We start from the raw sequence: 23,765 nt of genomic DNA on the forward strand, positions 1-23,765 counted from the left end.
ATTATATCAGTGTCTTATAATGGGAGATTTTAACTTCCCAGATATTGACTGGAACTTGCGGATTGGTCACTCGCACTCTAGCAAGGCTTTTGTGGATTTATTGGATGATTTTCTACGGCAGCATGTTAGAGAGACAACAAAAGGGAGTAACACTTTTGATCTGATTATCAGCAGTGATCATTTGTGTATTAAGAATTTGCAGATAAAGGAACCACTAGATGGCAGTGATCACAGTGTACTGATTTACTTAAAGATATAATTACCATCAGGGATAATAAGCAAACCCCTCGCCATAATTATGAGAGCTTCCTTGGACTCAGGTGAGATCCCATTGGACTGGAGATGTGCAAATGCATCTCCAATTCACAAAGGGGGATCAAAGGGTGACACCAGTAATTACAGACCTGTTAGTTTGACTTCTGTTCTCGGGAAGATAATGGAGATAATGGAGTCAGTGATTAAAGAGCTATTGCAAGATAATCTAGACAAGACAGCAGTAATAATTCAGACACCATGGGTTTGTTAAGGGGAAGTCTTGTCTGACCAATTTGATTGGATACTATGATGTGGTTACAAAGGAACTATATGCAAAAAATAATTTTGATATATACTTGGATTTCAGGAAAGATTCTGATACTGTTGCACACGGAAGACTACTGTACAACTTGGAGCAGTACGGCATTAAGGGCAAGTTGCTAGAATGGCTAAAAGGATGGTTAAGTGGGAAAAGACAGAGTGGTAAATAAATGGATACTACTCTTCATGGACTAATGTTATTAATGGTGTTCCCAGAGTTCGGTGTTGGGCACATTGTTGTTTTGAATATTTATCAGTGATACTGATGAAGGTATATCAAGCTTAATGCCTAAGTTTGTAGATGGTACAAAGGTTTTGAGGGTTGTTAATAACAGTAATGACAGTATGCTGCTGCAACAGGATCTGGAAAAGTTGGGCAGATGGGCTGAGAAGTGGCAACTGAAGTTTAACATTGACAAATGCAAAGTACTGCATATGGGTAGCAGTAACCCCAGAGAAATGTACCAACTGGGTGATGTTACACTCAGGTTAGTGGAGAATGAAAGAGACCTGGGGGTAATTGTGCAGTCAGATATGAAGTTTTTTTCTGAGCAGTGCAGACACGTTGCCAGAGTAGGTCATGGGATCTTGTCAATGATATACAGGAATTTTGCGAGCAGGGATAAGGAGGTGATTATTCCCTTGTATAAGGCAATAGTCAGGCCACACCTTGAGCACTGCATAAGGTCTGGAAGCCTAATTTTAGGAAGGATGTAGAACGAGTACAGAGAAGGGCAAAAAAGGAGTGCTCTTACCAAGACAGGCTTAAGTCTTGGAAACTGCAGCATCTGGAGACTAGGCACCTGCAAGGTGATCTGATTGAGGTGTATAAGGCTTTGAATGGATTGATTAGGCTCAATGCTGATGGGATTCTTTCTCTTGCTCAGATTACCAACCTGAGGGGGCATAAACTAAAATTGAGGAAAGACAGTCATTGATTGCTGGAACAAACTTCCATCTGTCATTGTGGAAGTTGATAGTTTAAATAAATTCAAGGGAGAACTGGACAAATATTTGGAACGAATGGATGGGTGAAATTGGAAGAATTTTTTTTGGCTGATGCTGTATAAGCTGGTTATCTTGCATCATATGCCTCTACTAATACTAATTAAGATTATGCTGTAATAGGGGAAGTCAAGGAAGAAGTGAAAAGAAAGAAAACCAGCAATTTAATTATAGGAGCAAAAAAAGAAAGAGGAAGTGGGGGGGGGGAATAGTTAAGAATGAAAACGAGGGTTGCAGAAAGAATTCATTCTTAAAATAATTTAAAACAGATGTCAATATAAATTTAGCAGCACATGTCCCAAGGCTGAATTACATGAAATATCACTATAAATAGAATTAAAAAATTAACCACAAAAATTTGACTATTATGAAACAAAAATAAATTAAAATAGACCACCCTACAGCTAAGCTCCACCTCATCAGAGGACCACAAGGCAAAAATCACTGAATTTTAATTATCAAACAAATCAATACATAATTAACCTGACAGAAACTAATCATTGCACCAATGCATCAGATTTGTATAATGGTGACCCTTATGCAGTGAAAAATCATGTCCTGGTGTGAAAAATTGGCTGAAGGAGTCGTCTTGCATCATGACAATGCACTGGTGCACACAGCATTTGTGATGACACTGCATTCAAACTATTACAGCATCCAACCCACACTGGATTTGGCTCTATCAAGACTATATATTTTTTTTATTTTCTATGAGATTTGGAAATAGAAAATAGTCTTGATAGAGCCAAATCCAGTGAGAGTGGGTTGGATGCTGTAATAGCTTTAATGCAGTATCGTCATAAATGCTGTGTGCGCCAGTGCATTGTCCTGATGCAAGATGACTTCTTCAGCCAATTTTCCACACCTGTTGAGCTTCAATTCATTGCTGAAATGTCTCAGACAGTTATAATAATACTCAACATTGATACTGACACCTCATTCCAGGAAATCAACCAGGATCATTCTTTCTGCATCCCAGAAGACAGAGGCAATGGCTTTTTCCTGGCTGACGAAACATTTTAGGAAGGGGGGGGAGAAGTATGCTTTCACTGTTTTGATTGTTCTTTTGTGTCAGGGTCAAAGTGGTGCACCCATGTTTCATCCATAGTGACATACCACCCTCCAAAACAGAGCTTCATAAACTCAAAAATGCTACACAAACTCATCAGAACACCTCTCTCTCTCTCTCTCTCTCTCTCTCTCTCTCTCTCTCTCTCTCTCTCACTTTTGATCTGCATTCAGTGCTTTAAGGACTCACCTCAAAGAAATAATATCCTTAATTCCTAAAACATTCACCACAATATTGTGAGCTCGCTCATGGGAGATGGTGAATGTTGTTCAACGTGCTTCAATGTTATTCAAAGGTCTTGCGTGATCAGAACATGAATGGTATCCATATTTACAGGTGTTTTGACATGGTAACAGGCCTCCCACTGCAGGGTGCATCTTCAACACTGTCTCGTACCACACTTAAATTCTGCAATCCAGTTTTTGACCATGGCATTTGAAGGACAAATTCCCCTAATTTTTGCTGCATGTCTTCATGAATTTTTTTTGGTGACAATCCCTTTAAATGAAAGTACTCAATGAGTGCAAGGTGCTTGATTCTCTCAACAGTTGCCATCTTCATTCACCTTCCACACTACAATGCCCTCTGTAAAGGAGAAGTTACAACCTGAAATTTTCTGTAAGCACACAAGAAGAGTCATAGCACAGATGGGCAATATAATCTTTCATGAAAACCTTTGTGATCTATATTGAGCTAAAACACTTTTCAGCCCCTCCACTCTTGTCCGTGTGTGCGTGTGACTCTAATTTTTTAATTTTTCTTTATCTATCAGTAAGCATTAGTGGACCAGCTACCTGTAAGTACTTGTACCATGTTTCCTTTTCCTTAATTTAATTTTCTGTTCATGCCATTCACATCCTGATTTTAACTAATCCCTATACTTGGTTTAGTTACCTTTATTGTCTTATTGTTACAGTTAGCCTGCAACTTCCATACTTCATTTATTTTTCACAATTACACTCTTAACCTCTCTTATCATCCAATTTGGCATCTTTCTCATGTGAAATTCTCCACCAAAATGAAGGCATTGTGTTCAATATGGGAAATATTCCTTAAATACTTCCCGTGATGAACTCAAATCCAAGAGCACAGAGTTACCTCTACAGTTATTTCCATCCACTATAACCCCTTTCTTGAAATTGAAGTCTTTACCTTTCTCTTTGACCAAAGAAATTTGATTGGATACTGGTGATTTCATGTGAGAGTGGCTCCTACCTGCTATTGGTTCATGCACTGCTAAGCTTTTTGATGCAGTCTGGATCCTTCGTGAAGACCAAGTGGTGAATATTAGAGCCCCCACCCTTGACTTTTTCTGAAATATCAGGATAAATAACGCTCATTTAAATTATTTAAAAAAACTGTTTCTCTCCATGGTGTATTGCTAGTCCACAATTACAAATTTATAAGAGGTTGGTCGAAGTCACCAATAATGAAGAAAATACAACTGCTTACCCATGAAAGTTGCCTAAAGACATTTTTATCATATTTCTCAAAATCATTTGGCCTAAAACATACAATATTACCATCTTCCCTTCATCATAAGTCATCTCACACCATACAGACTCAATGCTCTTCTGACTTCTGTATTGTACTTTAAAATTCCATCTGCTTTACAAATACTGGCTAACCTGGCACACTTTTCTTGAACAATATACACTGCCCTACCATTAATATCTAGTTTATAATTGGTCACATACTACCCAAGCACGACGTGTCAAGCACAACTATAAATATGCTTGTAGCCTTTGAGGAGAGAGTATTATGATTTTGAATGCAAGGTGTCGCAATTGACAGGGTTAAGAGAGTTCTGGCACAGAACGATAATAGAGTGCTACATAAGCAATCAGTCTGGACATAACATTTAAATTACACTCATGACCAATTGTTGATCCCTAGATCAACCACTGGTGATGTGGTCTTCAAATGGAAGTGGGCTAGTGCTGAAACTATCACGAAATGACCTGAACCTCTAAAGCTGATGGAATGCAACAGGAGTGCCCTGCAAAGAATCATCTGCTCAAAACTCAGGTTGATGTTCCAGCACATCCAAGCTTTCAGTGAGATGACTGGAGCACGTGTCAGCACCAGTACAATGCACAGTAGTCATGTAGCTATCCACAACCCACTAATTACCTGACTAATGCCAGATGCCATCTAGCTTGGTGTAAGGCCCACCATTCTTAGATTGGAGACCAATGGAAAAACTGTGCTTTCTAGTGAAAAGTCAGAGTATACATGGTCTACCAATCTGATGGTTGTGACTAGATATGGTGGATGTCCAGAGAAAGCTACCTGCTGGACTATATTGTTCTAACAATTAAGACTGGTGAAGGCAGCATGATGGTCTGGCTGTTTTTCGTGGCTTGGGCAGTGACTACTGGTTGTTTTGGACAAAGCCACGAATGCAAATATCTATCTAGATGTCCTAGACAATAATGTGTTACCTATGTTATGAGAGCACGGCCATACTTGTATCAGCAAGACCACTCCATGCCAAACTTCTCACATTGTAACAGATTGGTTTGAAGATATAAGCATTGAAATGTTAGACTGGCCAGCCCAGAGCCCAGACCTTAATCCTATAAAGAACTTTTGGAATATACTGGATCACTGTATACATGTGAGGTGACAATGCTCAAAAAAAAGAGCTGAACTGGTTGCTGCTTTGAAGGCCGAACAGCAGACAATACGAACACTTACAAGCTGGAAACTGACTTAAAGGCTAAAAGTTTCATCACACATTATTGGTTTCCTGTAAATGAAGGTTATTTGTAGATATGCAGAGGTCAGGATATTAATGGTATGGTGGCATATGCTATTGTAAAAATGGAAGAAATAGCATCTATATGAGGAACTATGAATTTCTTCTTAACATTTCAGTCTAAAATTGAAGATTTAATTTTTTTTTCTATTCTAGAATAGAAGTCCAATATACACTGCTCGACAAAATTAATAGAGCAAAATATTTTGTGAAGAGTGTCGCCAAAGGCAAATATTTGGTATAATAGGTGTCCCGACATTCAAATTCCAAGTATTCAATCAAAATCAATCTACCACCTTACAGAGCTTTACATTACACAGATTATTCATGCTTATAAAAAGAAAGCCTGTGACCACATCACTTCATTCCCATTTGGGGGGTTTGCTCAGTGGGATAGCTGCATCTCCAGTACCCAGGATGGCAAACTATCTTCATTTAGATGATTCTTTGAGATGGCAAGCCATTGGACAACTTGAAGATGGGCAGATGCATACAGAGGGTGGCACGCTGGTTTAATGCTTCATGCAGTGTCGTCTTGGAACTATGAAAGCAGTTTCAGGAGACAGAAACCATTAGATGAAGAGCTGGCCAAGGTTGCCCGAGGGCTATATCAACCAGAACAGACCTCTATCTGGCTTTAACAGCAAGAGAGAACCCTACGATGTCCTGTCATCAATTGTATCTTGAGGTTTCTGTGGCCACCAGTCGAAAAAATTCCAACCAGATTCTGTTAAGAAGGCTCAATTCAAGTGGACTCTATGCAAGGAAGCCAGTGGTTTGCATCCCATTAACCCCAAACCACCACAGAGCTTGTTAAAACTAGCGCAATGAAGATGTGACTTGGAGCACTGACAAATGGTGTATAGCTCTGTTCTCTGATCAGTCTCGTTTTATTCTAAAAACAGATTCTAGATGTTATTTCATCTGGAGACAATGAGGAATGCAGTACCATCCCTCCAACATCAAAGAAATGGACACTAAGGGTGGAGGCAGTGTTCCCGTGTGGGGTGGAATAATGATTACTGGCTGCACCCCTCCTAATGTTTTTGATAGGAGTACCATAACTTAACAGAGGTACCAAGAACAGATCCTTGAACCCTAAATGTGAATTTTTAGGGGTTCAGTTGGCCTAGATTTTTTTTTCATGCATGGGGCTACCACAGCACGTAGAGCTGAAGTGATGGAAGAATATCTTGAAACTGAAGATATATAAATAAATAAATAAATAAATAAATTTTCTGTTTATACTCCGGCACGACAACCAAGTCAGTAGAGTTTACAATAAATCGTCAATACAAATATTTATCGTATTTAGTAGTCACAGGCTTGAACCCCGGTCCACTCAAAGAATGCGTGCTATGCACTCTCGCTCCTGACCACTCGGCTACGTCAGGCAACAACTGCCGTGGCCAGCACAATCACCAGACTTAAATCTGATTGAACAGGTGTGGAACACCCTTGGGCATCGCATTGCAAGCTGACAGTCAACTCCTTGGTCATTTGGTGAGCTAAGATTTCTGCACTGATGGATGAATGGATCTGTTACTAAGAACCTTGGTTCACTGCTGTCAAGCCTATTTAGCCAATGGAGGGGATTATACGCCACGCTGATGTTGTGTGACCATATTTTCGAGTATCTTGTATCAACTTCTGTAATGTGACTTATTTGGTAATTTTATACAATTCCTATAATTGTCCCTTATACCTGTCCAAAGTTTTTCGCTGTCTCCTCATTTCATCGTTATTCTATGGTACACTGCCATACCAAATTTTGTCCTGCTTCATTGCAAGCTGCACAAGTTACATCACGTTTTCTACATGTTCTATTAATTTTGTCAAGCAGTGTATTTGGAGAAAACAAATCTCCAAATCTAAGGGAATAGTGATAATAACTGAAAATAACATTGTGGCTGAGGGATTTAACACTTCATCAATTCTAAAGGAAAATTATAAACACTATCACTGATCAATTCTGTTTATGATAAATTTCAAACAATTGATGAGTAGTCAATAAATATTTTATAACATTAAATTTAAACTTCAATTAAAATTAAACCTTACCCTTCATCAGTTGTTATCTCCTCAACATGTGAGCAGATATGCTGAACAAACTGCTTGTAGATATCTTTATATGTACTGCTTTGCTCCAAAATTGACTGAAGCAACATAACTGCACTTTTTCGAATCAAAGGATATGTCGATATCATAGCAATTAACAGTGATGAAAGAACTAAAAAAAATAATAAATAAATAAAATATGATAATAATAAAATAAACAAAATAAATAAATAAAATTGTAATTAAATCCTTGCTTTGTGTGCAAACATTTAGTTTGCTCATAATCTAAGTAACAGAAAAACAAATAAAACTTTGGTTACTATCATCAAAAAGTACTCTTACATTACTGCCAAATTTTTGATTTTTAAAAAGCTGGAGATCTGGTAATTTTAAAAAGGAGAAAATAATGACTTTTAAAAAAAAAACAAAGACTTGGTATTTGTAATTAAATTCCACTGACAACGTACATACTGATATTAACATACAGCCACAGAACTGTTTATTTATGGCTACTTCAAAGAAAGTACTCTTGCAGACTTTGCCCTCTTTGGAAATGTTGTCAAAGTTTTATTTACAACAGTGGCCCTGCTGTATAAACTTGGCTGTCAAGGGCATTCCCAAAGTTTCAGCTGGCTTAATATTCTCTCACACTAAGCATGACTTGAGATAATTTTGAGCTTTCTTCTGCATCTGTCAGTCCTCCAACCATTCTACATCAATTACTTCATCTTTCATAATTGCTTCGGGTAGATTTTCACATTTACAGAAATGATATTGAAACCTTTTATTGTTTCATCTATTTCTTTAGGTTCAATGGTATTAAGAGGCACAGGAAACTTTTTCTAAAAAAGAATTTCAAATTTGAAAATGATGCACTGCCAATTCATAAAATTTGTGTTCCAGTGACATTTAAAAGAAAACATTTTGTAATAAATGAGAGCAGAGTGGAGGAGAAATTGTTGAAGTTAAACATAAGGAAGGCAGGTGGACAGGATCTATCCAGTTATATTAAAGGAGGCAGTTGTTGTTATTTGGATTTTAGGAGCATTAGCAACTAAGGCCATATTGCTCCGGGGATATGCGGTGGTCAGTCCCTGACCTTTTCGCATCCTTCCGTATTTGGTGGTCACGGGCTTGAGCCCCGGTCTAATTCAGAAGCATGTTCTACAAACTGTTGCTCCTACCCACTTGGCTACGGAGGGGCCAAAGGAGGCAGCAAAGGAAGTAAGCAAACCCTTAGCCATAATTATGAGAGCTTCCTTGGATTCAAGGGAGGTCCCCATGGACTGGAGGTGTGCAAATGTATCACCAACTCACAAAGGGGGTTCAAAAGGTGACACAAGTAACTATAGACTTGTTAGTTTAACTTCTGTTCAAGGAAAAATAATGGAGTCACTGGTTAAAGAAGCACTGCAGAATCATCTAGACAAGACTACAGTAATAGTTAAGACACAGCATAGGTTTGTTAAAGGGAAGTCTTGTCTGACCATTTGATTGGATACTATGATGTGGCCACAAAGGAACAGAATGTCAAAAATAATTTTGATATCATATACTTAGATTTCAGGAAAGCTTTTGATACTGTTGCACATGGAAGACTGCTGTACAAATTGGAGAGGTAGGGCATTAAGGGTAAGGAGCTTAGAGGGGAGCAGGCATTCTGCGTGTTATCAGACACTCAGTCTAAAACACTGACGGATCAAATATCTTTCTATTTCAGAATATTTAGGAGAAGTCCAGTTGGCCTGCCTCCAAAAAATCCACTCATGCACACCTTCTCAATGGTAAGCCTTGTTATGTCACTTAGGTGGCAACGAACATGTAGAGTGGTTCCCTTCAAGATGTCGGGTCAGCGTGAAGAGAAAAAGATCAAACCCTCCAGCACATGACAGCATAATGAAACAAATGGCACTCAGTCCCCAGTGGCTTTCACGCCCCCTCTTATGACAGCGAGAGGATCAGTGGAAGCAGACGGTGCTAAGAATCTCTGGGTACGATCAGGCTGCCATGCAAGGAAACTGAACTTGGCCTGTTACAATGTAAGATCGCTTATAGGTGAAGACAGGATATTAGAGATGGAAAAGGAATTAGAAAATGTGAATTGGAATATCATCGGTTTGGCTGAAACAAGAAGAAGAAATAAATCACTTATAAGTTTATCAAGTAGAAATCAGCTGTACACCAATGGAAAGAGTGAAAGGAGCGAAGGTGGTATTTACTTTCTGGTCCATAAAGATGTAAAAAAAAAAAAAACATTTTGAAATTCAAAAGTACATCACCAAGGGTGTCAAGACTACTACTCAGGATTTCTAAGAGGTACAAGCTAAAGGTTATAATGATTTATGCACCAACATCGAATCATGATGATGAAGAGGTTGAAGAAACGTACACAGAAATTGAGTCTTCTAGACGAGCAGAATTATTGTTGTTGTTATTTGGTTTTTTTTAGGAGCATTAGCAACTAAGGCCATATTGCTCTGGGGATATGCGGTGGTCATTCCCCGACCTTTCTGCATCCTCTGTATTTGGTGGTCACGGGCTCGAACCCCAGTCTAATCAAGAAGCGTGTGCTATGCACTGCTGCTCCTGCCCACCTGGCTACGGAGGGGCCAGACAAGCAGAAAACCCACTACACTATCATTATGGGGGGGACTTCAATGCTAAGGTTGGAAAGAGACAAAACAGTGCAGAAAGTGGAACTATAGGAAATTTTGGAATTGGTAAAAGAAATGAAAGACATGGAATTCGCAGAATCTCGAGGATTGTCAGTAATGAACACTTTTTTCAAGAAAAGGGTGAACAGAAGGTGGACATGAAGAGCCTAAATGGATTAACAACTAATGAAATCAAGTTTCACCCTCACTAACAGAAGATATATCGTGAATGATGTTACCATCCTGAACAAGGTAAATGTTGGAAGTGATCAAAGAATGGTAAGATGCACACTTGATATAGATGCAGGAAAAGAAAGGAAAAAATTAACTTGAGTAAATAATACAAAGGTCTTTGAGATAACAGAAGAGGAGAAAAGCAGTATGTACTGGAACTTAAGAACAAGTTTGAGCTTCTCCAGATGCTCAATATCAAGGTATCGATGAGGAATATTACCACTTTCTGAAAGTGATAAAGCCCAAGAGAAACCTATATGTAAAAAGAAATTCAAAAAAGAAAAAATTAGTCAAGAAACACTTGTCATGATGAACCAAAGACGACAAATGAAGAGCAAGAAAAACACTGACAGGGAGAAAATTGAGTATACTGAGTTATGCAAAGCTATTAGAAAGAGACTCAGAGAGGACATAAGAAGATTTAACACAAGAAAAGTAGAACAAGCATTAAGGGAAAACAAAGGACTTAAATCAGCAGACATGAGTAATACAGAAAGACAAATGATACTAAACTGAAAAATAGTAATGGTGTACTTATAAGTAGCAGAGAAGGCATAATTCAAATAGCAGAAGACTACTATAGAGAATTTTACAAGGAGCGAGGGAATGATGCCAGCAGTGGGGAAGGTGGATCGCAAATTAGTAACACATACGACATAGCTTTCCTGATGAGGTAGAACATGCATTAAAGAAAATGAAGAATCAGAAAGGCTGGGGGAAGATGAAGTTACTGTACAGTAGTTAAAATTGGGAGGAAGAGACATGACACAAAAACTGGCAAGGCTCTTCACAAAGTGCATTAGAAAAGGTGTGACGCCTAAGCAGTGGAATAATGCAATCATAGTTTTGCTGCATAAGAAAGGAGATAAATCAGAAATTGGAAATTATAGACCAATTAGCTTGTTATCCCACATCTACAAATTGTTCACAAGGGTCATTACTAACAGATTAGAAAGAATACTTGATGAGAATCAACCGAAAGAGCAAGCTGGCTTTAGGACAGGATTCTCAACTATGGATCACCTTCATGTAATATCACAGCTAATGGAGAAAGCAAATGAATATAAAACACTATTATGCATGGCATTTGTGGATTATGAAAAGGCACTTGACTCCATACACATAAGGCGATATTTCGGGCACTGGAAAGACAAGGCATAGATACCCCATATATTATTATTTTGAAGAAAATATAGGAGAACGCTACCTCTTTTATTAGACTGAACAAAGACAGTAGGGGAAATTTAAAGTTCAGAAGGGAGTTCAACAAGGAGACACAATATCTCCGAAGTTGTTTACACCTGCCCTTGAGGAAACTTTCAGATTAGACTGGTCGCAGAAAGGAGTCAATGTGAATGGGAAGTACCTAAACCATTTATGATTTGATTTTCAGATGACATTGTGGTCATAAGCGATGATCCCAAAGAATAAGAGGAAAATCTTATATAATGATTGAAGGAGCAGTAATTGAAAAGGTGGAGTCATATACTTATCTGGGATAAGTCATCGACTGTAATAATGATAAATGACTGGAATCAAGAGAAGAATAAATTTTGGATGGACAGCATTCAGGAAATATAGTCACATACTGAGGAGCAATATCCCAATTTGTCTGAAATGTAAAATAATGAACTAATATATACTCCCAACCATGACTTATGGAAGTGGAACTTGGGCACTCACCAAAAGAATGGAAAACAAGCTGAGAATGACACAATGAAGAATGGAATGAATTATATTGGAAATCACACTGCTAGATAAGAAGAGAAACACATGGATTAGACAGCAAACTCAAGTAAAGGACATTCTTATCAAAACTAAAGAACTAAAATGCTCTTGGGCAGGACACATAGCTCGGAGACATGATGACAGATGGACTAAGAAAATAACAGAATGGTACTCAAAAGGAGCTAGAAGAAAACCTGGAAGACAACGGAAAGATGGACAGATGAAATTGATGAGTTTGTGGGTAGTAAATGGGTGGCAATTGCACAAAATAGAAGGAATGGAAAGTTGCTGGAGAGGCCTTCATCCTGCAGTGGATTGAAAATGGCTGATGATGATGATAGCATTAAAGGTAAGTTGCTACAATAGATAAAGGGATGGTTGAGTGGGAGACGACAGAGAGTGGAAATCAATGGACACATGCTGTTCGTGGACAAACGTGGAATTCTCCAGGGTTCGGTGCTGGGCCCATTGTTGTTTTGTGTATTCATCAATGATATTGATGAAGGTATATCAGGATTAATGTCCAAGTTTGCAGATGATACAAAGGCTGGCAAGGTTGTTAACAACAGTAAAGACAGTGTGCTACTCCAACTGGATCTAGATAAGTTGGGCAAATGGGCTGAGAAGTGGCAACTGAAGTTTAACATTGACAAATGCAAAGTACTGCATATGGGTAACAATAACCTAAGCGGAACATGCCAACTGTATAGTACTATACTCAGGGAAATAGAAAGTGAAAAAGACCTGGGGGTTAATGTGCAGTCAAATATGAAGTTTTGCTGGGCAGTGCAGATGGGCTGCCAGGCCAGGTCATGGAGTCTTGTCAATGATATATAGGAATTTTGCCAGCAGGGACAGGGAGGTGATTTTCCCGTTGTACAAGGCAATGATCAGGCCACACCTAGGCTACTGTGTACAGGTCTGGAGGCCTCATTTCAGGAAAGATGTAGAGTTGGTAGAACAAGCACAAAGGGCAACAAGATTGGTGAGGGGAATAAAGGGGTTCTCTTACTAAGAAAGGCTGAAGTTCTGCAAATTGCAACGCCTGGAGAGTAGGCACCTGCGAGGTGACTGAGGACTTGAATGGGTTGAGCAAGCTGAATGGGATTCTTCCTCTTGCTCAGATTACGAACCTGAGGAGGCATAGATTCAAATTGAGGAAAGACAGCTGTAGAATAGATGTGTAGAGTAGATGTTTGCCTTTAGCAGTGGGTGGTTGATTCGTGGAACAGACTTCCATCTTTTGTTGTGGAAGTTGATAGCGTAAATAAATTTCAAGCTGAGCTGAACAGACTTTTGGAACAAATGGAGGGGTGAAATGGGAGGGGGTTTTATTTGGCTGATATTGTATAAGCTTGCTTTCTTGCATCGTATGCCTCTACTAATGCTAATGTTTTAACTTAATACATGTAACTTAATCTTGATAGGAGATACAAAATTCATATAATGTTCACTCAGTAGAGTGTAAAACTCGATACAGAAATATATATACAGAGTGTCTCAAAAATATTGGTAGAAACGTTTAGGGGAGGTACGTAACATCTAAAGTAATGTGAATTGCATAGGAACCCACAACCAGAAACGTCACTGTAAGTCGGTACATGGCTTGGTTTGGTTTGGTTTTGTTTTTTATTGGCGCATTAGCTACTGAGGCTATAATGCGCCAAGACCAGGTACGGTACATGGCGCTGTTCATCAGTTCGCGAGAGAGAAAATTTCTGGTTTACTCATTCAATCAGTAGTTGCCGCACGAAGAGCATGAACTGATATACAAACTGTGAGCTGGCAGACATGCACCTAGTGTATGGATTAGCAGAGGACCCACATGGTGTGCACACCCATGCGGCACAACATCACTTTGCAATAAATGTGTGGGCAGGTATGGTCGGTGACTGCTAAGTCGGCCCATACCTGTTACCATCCCGCATGAAATCCGCTAAATATCGGATCTTGCTTGAACAAGTTCTATCAGGGTTACTTGACGATGTTCCAGTAAATGTGAGACACAACATTTGGTTTCAAAATGGCGGGGCACCTGCCCATTATGGAAGGTGTGTTCTTGACCATTTGAACAGGCGTTTTGGGCGTCGACGGATTGGCCGTAGTGGACCCATTGCCTGGCCCCCACACTCACCTGATTTATCGAGCCTTAATTTCTTTCTGTGGGGGGAGCCTCAAATCTATCGTGTATGAAACGCCTGTGCAGACGGAAATGGATCTCGTGGCGAGACTCGTCTGCACTGCTGCTACTGTCAAAGAAACTCCAGGTATGTTTGATCATGTCCGCCAATCCATGCTGTGTCGGTGTCACGCATGCATTGAGTCTCATGGTGGAACCTTCGAGCATCTGTTGTAACATCATGAAATGCATCCATCTCGTACTCCATTGTTAATATTATGTCAAATAAATGTTTGCCACTGATTACTGTCTTGTGTCATTTCTGCTTCTTGTGCCTCTGCTACTACTTTCCCGTGACGTTTCCGGTTATGGGTTCCTATGCAATTCACATTCCTTTAGATGTTACCTACCTCCCCTAAATGGGAGGTAGGTAACAATATTTTTGAGACACCCTGTATATAGCAACATAATTGGATCGAGATATAAGTTTAGCATAATATTTTTTCATTGTACTGAAACTGAATCGAAATCATGCCTCAGACCAGAGCAGCAAAGCAAAAGGCCTCAAGATAATGAGAGTGCTCTGGCTCAGGTGAGAATTAGGGGGGGGGGAGTTGTCCGCCGAATCACAGCATTTTGAAATGAACTGCTTGTGTGAAGTGTGGAGCTATCAGGAATGGGACATGATGTTACAAAGGGGGATGAAATTGTGTGTGTGTGTGTGTGTGTGTGTGTGTGTGTGTGTGTGTGTGTGTGTGTGTGTGTGTGTGTGTGTGTGTGTGTTGTAAGGAGTTTCAAGAAGTTAGGTGCCAACTCAGCGATGTTATGGGCCTTTATGAGAGTTTGAAGAACAGGGCAGATGCCCTCGAAAGACTTAAATTGGGGGACCCATCAAGTTCTCAGCTGCCCACATCAACAGCAGAGCTCTTGATCATCAGGCAACACAGCAGCAATCACCAAGGCAGAATGTGCTGGTCTCACAGGAACTAGTTGTTGAAGGTAACTCTATCATTAGGAAAATGGAGAATATATTGTGCAAAAAGGATAGGTGGAATACGACCAGGGTATATCTGCAAGGGGCAAAAATTAATGAAGTTTCTCATATATCATATGAAAGATATCATATTTTAAGGGCACAAAAGGTGATATTGTTGTCCACATTGCAACTAATGACATTACGGGCAGGAGAATGGCAGAATTACTTAACAAGTACAGGTCAATGTTGAAAAAAAGCCAAGAGTTAGGGATTAATTTGAAACTGTATGCAATTCTGCCCAGACACGATAGGAAGGAGTATATAATGAGAGCCTTATCAATCAATTCGGCCCTGGAGAGATTGTGCAAGGCGCATGGATAAAATTTTTCTCAGCGTGGTCTGTGCTTGTTAGCAGGAGAGACTGCTTCTACAGGGATGAGATACACTAAAATAGAAAGGGTGCAAGAATATTTGCTGCTGCTATCAAGGTTGTGTTGGGTGGATCTGAAAACAGCGAGATTTGGGGGATATAAAGACTGATGGGTTAACAGCAGCCGCTGGCAGAGGTGAAAGTGATTCTTGCACTGCTTCTATTGGAATGGGTAGCAACCAGGAAAACAAGTTGCTGGGGATTTCAGAGACTGCTGGGAGTCATCATGGAACAAGTAAATACATTGGTTGTGTTAGGGTAGCTAGGAATAAGAACAGGTGCATGTATACTTGCGTGTACGCCAATGCTAGGAGTTCAGTAAATAAATTTTATGAATTTGAAGTGCTGGCCAAAATATCAAAAGCAGATAACATGGGTGGACAGAGCAATGTTGAGTCAGTTTGGTGTGACATAAGCACAGGGAAAGCAAAATGGAGAGCAGGAGTGTGTTATAGGCCTAATAACTCTGATGAGTACAACGAAAAATTTTACAGAGAAATAGAGTTGGTGAGTAAATCAGTGTCTTATAATGGGGAATTTTAACTTCCCAGATACTGACTGGAACTTCTGGGTTGGTCACTCGCACACTAGCAAGGCTTTTTTGGATTTACTGGATGATTGTTTTCTATAGCAGCATGTTTGAGAGGCAACCAGAGGGAGTAATTCTCTTGATCTCATTATTAGCATTAAGAATATGCAGATAAAAGAACCACTAGATGGCAGTGATCAGAGTGTGCTGACATGGGATTTACTCAATAACCACCATCAAGTAACTACTGTAAGGAGTAAAGGTAAAGGGAGTTTTTGCTTTCATAAAGGTCTCAGACATCTTTTAAATTCTATACAGTGGGACCAACAGCAAATTCGGGAATCATTCAAGGAATTAATCTTGAAAGCTACTTGGCTTTTCATACTAAATAAGAAATACTGTTCAAGTTTTAGGCCTAAATGGATGTCAGATGAACTAATGAGACTCATGGCAGAGAAGAAAAATGCAAAGGATGCATATAAATCATCAGGTGAGAGAGAGAGAGAGGCCTATGGTAGATATAAGCTAGTGTGTAATCAAGTCACAAAAGATGTTAGGCAGGTAAAGGCTGATTACGAGAAATCTCTGGAAAAGGATGCAAAGAAAAACAGCAAAGAGTTTTTTACTTATGTAAACTCTAAAAGGAAGGGGATGAATCAGATTGGTCCACTTGATATCAGTGGTTCGACTGTTGAGAACCCTGCTGAGGTAGCTGACAAACTGAATGGCTTTTTTGCATCTACATTCACACATGAGGAAATCTGTGGGAAATTGGAGGCCAGAAGCTTATCAAACTCTGGCAGGGAGCTAAACAATTTTGTAATTACTGAGAGCAGAGTGGAGGAGAAATTGTTGAAGTTAAACATAAGAAAGGCATCTGGGTTGGATGGGAACTACCCAGTTATATTAAAGGAGGCAGCAAAAGAAATAAGCAAACCCTTAGCCATAATTATGAGAGCTTCCTTGGACTCAGGGGAAGATCCCCATGGACTGGAGATGTGCCCAATTTGTGACCCCAATTCACAAAGGGGGATCAAAGGGTGACAAGTAATTACAGACTTGTTAGTTCCTTCTGTTCTGGGGAAATTAATGGAAGCACTGGTTAAGGAAGCACTACAGGATCATTTAGACAAGACTGCAGTTATAGTTCAGACAGCATTTTTTTGTTAAGGGGAAGTCCTGTTTGATCTATTTTATTGGATACTACAATGAGGTCAGAAAGGAACTGGATGCAGAAAATAATTTTGATATCATATAATTGGATTTCAGGAAAGCTTTTGATACTGTTGCACGTGGAAGACTACTGTACAACTTGGAGCAGTATGGCATTAAAGGCAAGTTGCTGCTGTGGATAAAGGGATGAGTGGGAAAAGACAGAGTAGTAATCAATGGATACTGCTCTCCATGTTGAGCTCATTATTGTTTTCTGTATTTATCAATGATACTAATGAAGGTATATCAGAATTAATGTCCAAGTCTGCAGACGATATGAAGGTTGGCAGGGTTGTTAATGACACTAACGACAGTATGCTACTGCAACAGGATCTAGAAAATTTGAGCAGATGGGCTGAGAGGTGGCAGCTGAAATTTAACATTGAGTGTAATCTATGTGTAGTCAAGAGTGAGCAAGCCCTATGTATTAAATGATGGTTTACCACAAGGATCAGTTCTAGCCCCATTATTATTTAATATTTATACTGCAGATCTTCCAACAACTGCTTCTAGGAAATTCATGTACGCAGATGACATAGCCCTGACTGCCCAGTCTACTGACTTCAATGCAGCCGAAATTGTACTTACAAAGGATCTTCATAACCTGAATAAATATTTTCACACATGGCGACTTAAACCTAATTTAAATAAAACCGAAGTTAGCTGTTTTCATCTGGATAATCATAGGGCTAACTATATGCCACAAGTGGAATATAAAGGTCAACGACTGAAACACAACCCTTTCCCAAAATATCTGGGAATTATAATGGACCGAACACTGACGTATAAACAACACCTTTGTAATATTGCAGCAAAGATAAAAACTAGGAATAACATCTTGCATAAACTCAGTGGAACAGGCTGGGGAGCAAACGCAACGGTGCTACGAACATCAGCCCTTGCCCTAGTCTACTCAGTTGCAGAATATTGTTGCCCCGTATGGCTTAATAGTGCACACTCTGTAAAAGTTGATATCCAACTGAATGACACAATGAGGACAATATCAGGCACCATTAAATCGACACCTTTAAAATGGCTACCAGTGTTATCTAACATCAATCCCCCTCATATAAGAAGAGAAATAGCCTTGCTGAAAGAATGGCAGAAATGTCAAAGAAATCCTCACTTGCCCATACATCAGGATTGCAACCCCCAGAAGCCGGAGAGATTGAAGTCTAGGAACCCTTCATGGACGCTAGGCGAGAAACTTATCAAGTCACATTTTAATGCTGACCAGACCTGGCGCGAAGACTGGACTACTTCAAATCCCGACCACCTGGGCTTAGTCAGTGATCCATGCAGAGCTGTTCCAGGTTTCAACTTACCAAGAAAGGAATGGACATCCCTGAACAGAATCCGAACAAATCACGGAAGATGCAAGTTTTGGCTGCATAAGTGGGGAAAAACTGAAAACCCATACTGCGACTGTGACAACGTGCCCCAGACCATCCAGCATGTCATCTCGGAGTGCCCAAAGAGGAGATTTGAAGGCTCCATCCAAGATCTACATAGTGTTACTGATGATGCTATTAAGTGGCTGAATAAACTGGACATTACATTTTAATTCATCAAATGTTACTTATAATTTTTTTCTGTAAATATTGTTTTTAGGCTTATTGTAATTTATTTATTTATTTTTTGACATTGTTACAAATGTATCCTCATTTTTTGCCATACGAAATAATAATAATAATAATAATATGTGTAGTCCATGTGTTGGACAAGATTTTGCAGCTCCAGTCAGCGAAGGTTAGTTTTGAGGTTAAAAATGTCTTTACCAGCGTCATTTGGAAAAAAGTGTTGCGTTACCTAGAAATTGTTAAATAAAATCATCATGAAACCCAATGTGCATTCATTGTACTTGTTGCGTGCAGTGACGCAACAAGTACAACGCATGCACCCAAGAAAATTCAAATGTATGCAACTGCAGTGATGCAACAAGTTGCAGTGACACAACAAGTACAATTGAGCCACGATGTGCTATGTTATACATTATAACAGCATAATGATTAATACGCGAGTGACTGTGCCAAAATCTACAGCCCAACGTTCAAAGGAATATTGTGAAAGAAAGAAAGGGAAGTTGAAGAGAAATGCGTATCCAAATGAAATTGAAACTGCCCACATGAAAACTCAAGCTCAAAAGATGACGGAATATCGTGAAAGAAAGAAAAGGAAATTGGACAGAAATGGGAATCCAGATGAAATTCACCAAGAGTGTTTCGTTACGCCTGGGACTTCTCAAACTGCACCCAAAAAAAACTCAAGCTGAAATAATGAAGGAATATCGTGAATGGAAGAAAAGGAAATTAGAAATTCAAACTATTCCAAATCACAATGAAATTCAACCGCAGAATTCTACTTTACCTGATACTTATCAGGAATCTAAAACTCCAGCAGAATGAATGAAGGAATATTGTGCACGAAAAAAAGCAAAATTAGAAATGGCTAATAATGAGATTCTTGATTACATCCCTACAGTGTCTACACGAACTGACAGTGAGTATGAAAATCGAGTGTACAAAAATCCATTTGGATTTAGTTATAATGTTTGTGATCGTTTATATTTTCAATCAGATTTGAAACCATTTCCATGAAACCATGATATGAATTACTTCAAAATGAATTTTCTTTACAAGAAGTGAGTACTTTCACAACGTGTAATACATGTCATACTTCATTAAAAGAGGGACGATACTAACTATGGCCACATCAAATAGATTTATATATCTAACATATCCTACTGATTTGCCTCCACTGGATGTTGCAAATTCCTTTATGCAAATTCGTCGTTTACGTTATGAACATGAACAATATGGGATCACTGGACAAGTAATAAATGTACCAGATAACATAAATACTATGGTTCATCAATTACCTAGAGAATTAGATGATGATTATGCCGTTAATGTACATATAAAACAGACTCATACGTAAACCATTATATCTACAAGGATGTGTGCAGAAGAAAATAGTGAAAATATGGTTACAGTATTTGATAAATTCGCCTTTGTATAAATTCTACAGCATAAAGTGAATGATAATTTCTTGGGGACGAATGACGATAGTGAACAGGAACATTCAGATGAAATTGTAGAACCTGTCAACAATGATGATGATGAACTATTGTTAATTCAACAACAAACATTATTATGGTCTGAAGATAAATATTTATGTATAGCACCAGGTCAGAAATCATCTCCAGCAAGTTTCATATTTGATATACATGCAAAAGAACTTTCTTTTCCACCTATATATTTGGGACATGCACAAAAATTTAAAAATGGATCGAAAATTACTCCCTTTATGATGGCATCGAGTGAAATTCGTAGATCTGATCATAGGGGAGTAACTCCCCAACATTTGCTATATATGACAATGAAAACTATGCAAATGCGTACAGCAGAAATTTACAAATTGCATTTAAATCAGAAGGAATAACAGCTAACATTACTCATTCTATATTGGAACTCAAAGAATTTATAAACAAGTCATTAGAGTCTAACTTGGCATTTCTAAAATCAATTCCCAATTCAGCATATTATTGGTCAACAAAAATGAGATGTGTTTGCCATGATTTGTCAATTAGGAAAATCTACAATGTTCTTGAAGTTGAGTACATGTGAACCAACATGGCCCGTATTATTATGTATGTTATACAAATTCAGATATAAACAAGAAATTACAACTAACGAAGTTATGGATCTACCTTACAAGGAGCCGACTGGGCTAGCCAGGTGGGTAAAGTGCCTGCCTGGCAACCCAAAAGTTGCGGATTTGAATCCTGCCTCGGGCTTGGATCAGAGTAAAATGCAAAAACTTTGGGAGGTGCATTATGGCCACAGAACCCGATGCGCCAACAAATAACAAAAAAAAAAAAAAAAAAAACCCAATCATTATGAAACTGGTCTATACCACTTAACTGTTTGATGTCCATAAACTTGTTTCCTGTTCTTTTATAATTGGATTTTTAACTACACTACCGATGGATTTGTCAACTGGTTCTTTATCCTGAGATACATTTACTATTCTTTCTTTCCACAGTGAATCCACGCCCAATATACTACATGTAGATATATCAATTTGATATACATGGAATTATTTCCTGTTTTTATATACTGTAGTTAGTTCCTTGGAATTATTTCATTTACATGGACCTATTGCCTGTTCTTTTATAATTGGACCCATAATTACACCACTTTTGGATCTTTATTCACCATGTTACTTATATCCCTGAAATGATATCACTACATTTTTGGATATAAAGTCAACTGATTATTTTTCTTGGTTGGATTTACTATTATTTCCATAGTAAATTTACACGTGATACTACCTGTGGATCCATTTAGTTTTATATACATGGAATTATTTCCTGTTCTTCTATACCTTAAATGTTTCCTTGGAATTGTTGCATATTCATGGACTTATTTCATCTTTAGTCAGCATGTTACTTATATCACTTCATAATTCGATATAATGTTAACTGATTCTTTTTCCTTGGTTTCATTTACTACTATTTCCACAGTAAATTCATACTTGATACTACCAGTGAATTTATCTAGTATTATGGAATTATTTCCTGTACTATAAATGTTTCATATACATAGACCTTTTGCATTTTATTTCATGTTCCTTTATGTCGTGTTCTTTTATAATCAGATCCATAAAATGCATCACCTTTGGATGTTGTTTGTTTGTTATTTTGTTTTTAGGAGCATTAGCAACTAAGGCCGTATTGCTCGGGGATATGCGGTGGTCATTCCCTGACCTTTCTGCATCCTCCGTATTTGGTGGTGATGGGCTCGAACCCCGGTCTAATCAAGAAGCGTGTGCTACGCACTGCTGCTCCTTTCCACCTGGCTATGGAGGGCGCCTTCACCTTTGGATCTTAAGTCACCATGTTACTTATTTCGTTGGATTTAAACCAGTTTTTTTTTTTTTTTTTGTTTTCCCTTGGATGCACTTTCATGCAAATTTGGATAGATCATAATTATTAATTTATTTATTTCTCAAAATATTTGATGATTCTTATTTACCATACTCTGATACATTTACTTTTCAGCTTATTATAACGTAGCCCCATCATTTGGCCTACGTGTATATGTTTTTTGCCACCATATAATTCTTTATATATTAACGGTAATGTTTAATTTTGTATAAGTGTTCACTGTAAAGCCATTTTGAATTTCTTAACAGCTTACTACAAATTTTGAATTCTGCTTTGCTGCTGTAAATTGCTTTCTCGTGTAGATATATTGCTCATTTGGTTTAAGCCTGCATGCATTCATCTACTTTACTGAATTTGTGCATTTCAGTTCAATTCATCTACTCTACTGAATTTGTGCATTTCAGAAAGATAAAAAAAAAAAGCTTTTTTTTTTTTATCTTTCTGCTGGCTAATTCTAAAGTTCTTCCTCTTCGTTAAACTGTTCACCTTTATTTTTCCCGCCAGCTCATTTTCTCTTTGCATTTCTTGAAATACTCCAGGTATCATATACTTTCACTGTTTTATCATACTCTTGGTTTTGTTTTAGAATCGTTTCTCGGCATGTCTTGACACATATTTTCCCTTTCAATACAAGCATTTGGTATTAGCTCCCTTTTATACTAACACTTACAAATGCCAGAGCCCTTAGGTTAGTCTTCACAACCCCAGTAAGCTTAGTGTTATTTAATAACTTTTTCTATGCTTTTTTTTTTTTTTTTATCTTTCTGCTGGCTAATTCTAAAGTTCTTCCTGTTCGTTAAACTATTAGTGTAATACGAAGGTGAAATGAACATTCCTACTATCCTACTTCCATTGCTATTTTTTTATCTTTATTTATTTAAAATACTCCCTTTTCCATTCCCCATCCTCAATTTAATACCTTACCCTTATACTATTTGCTTGTTCCAAATCTATTTTTAAAATACATTGATTTCTTATCTATACAAAATTAAATCCTACACTAAATTCCACATATTTATATTAAACATATTGATATTAACCATTTTTATCCCAACTCGATACTTATTTTTACTTAAATAAATCTCACTGCATTGGGATTAACTTGTCCATACTGTATTAGAAAGTGCTAATTTCATTTCATTCATTTTTGGCCTTTCACATTTCTTCTACTACTATGGACAAGTACGAAAACACAGCTCCTGATACATGGTCAGGTGTAGTCCCCCTGATGAAATACATGGTCATGTATCAATATTTATTTCAGCTAACATCAGATCAAGCATTTTTTGCATTACCTATATTAGACCATTTACTAAAAATGTTCTCCCATATCTGATGACAACTATACCATTTTCATTTTATTTTTATTTTCATTTTTATATGCATTTTATTATACTAATTTTACTTTACAGTTCCTCCACTTTATATTGGCTTGGCAATTCAGCCCATAATTTACTTAATTCACC

General features: G+C 38.1%; 1 protein-coding gene across 1 annotated transcript in view; it reads right to left on the minus strand.

The window, feature by feature from the left end:
• The window catches only part of l(2)k09022 (HEAT repeat containing 1 homolog l(2)k09022), a 447,482-nt gene that overhangs the window by 231,804 nt on the left and 191,913 nt on the right, over positions 1–23,765 (minus strand). Inside the window, exon 19 of the mRNA XM_090374601.1 lies at positions 7,473–7,641. Within this exon, the coding sequence (XP_090230727.1) occupies positions 7,473–7,641 (169 nt within the window). The remainder of the gene's footprint in view (positions 1–7,472; positions 7,642–23,765) is intronic.

The sequence above is a fragment of the Mastigoproctus giganteus genome, chromosome 5 (assembly GCF_048544385.1).
Source record: "Mastigoproctus giganteus isolate SK-2022 chromosome 5, ASM4854438v1, whole genome shotgun sequence".
Lineage (NCBI taxonomy): Eukaryota > Metazoa > Arthropoda > Arachnida > Uropygi > Thelyphonidae > Mastigoproctus > Mastigoproctus giganteus.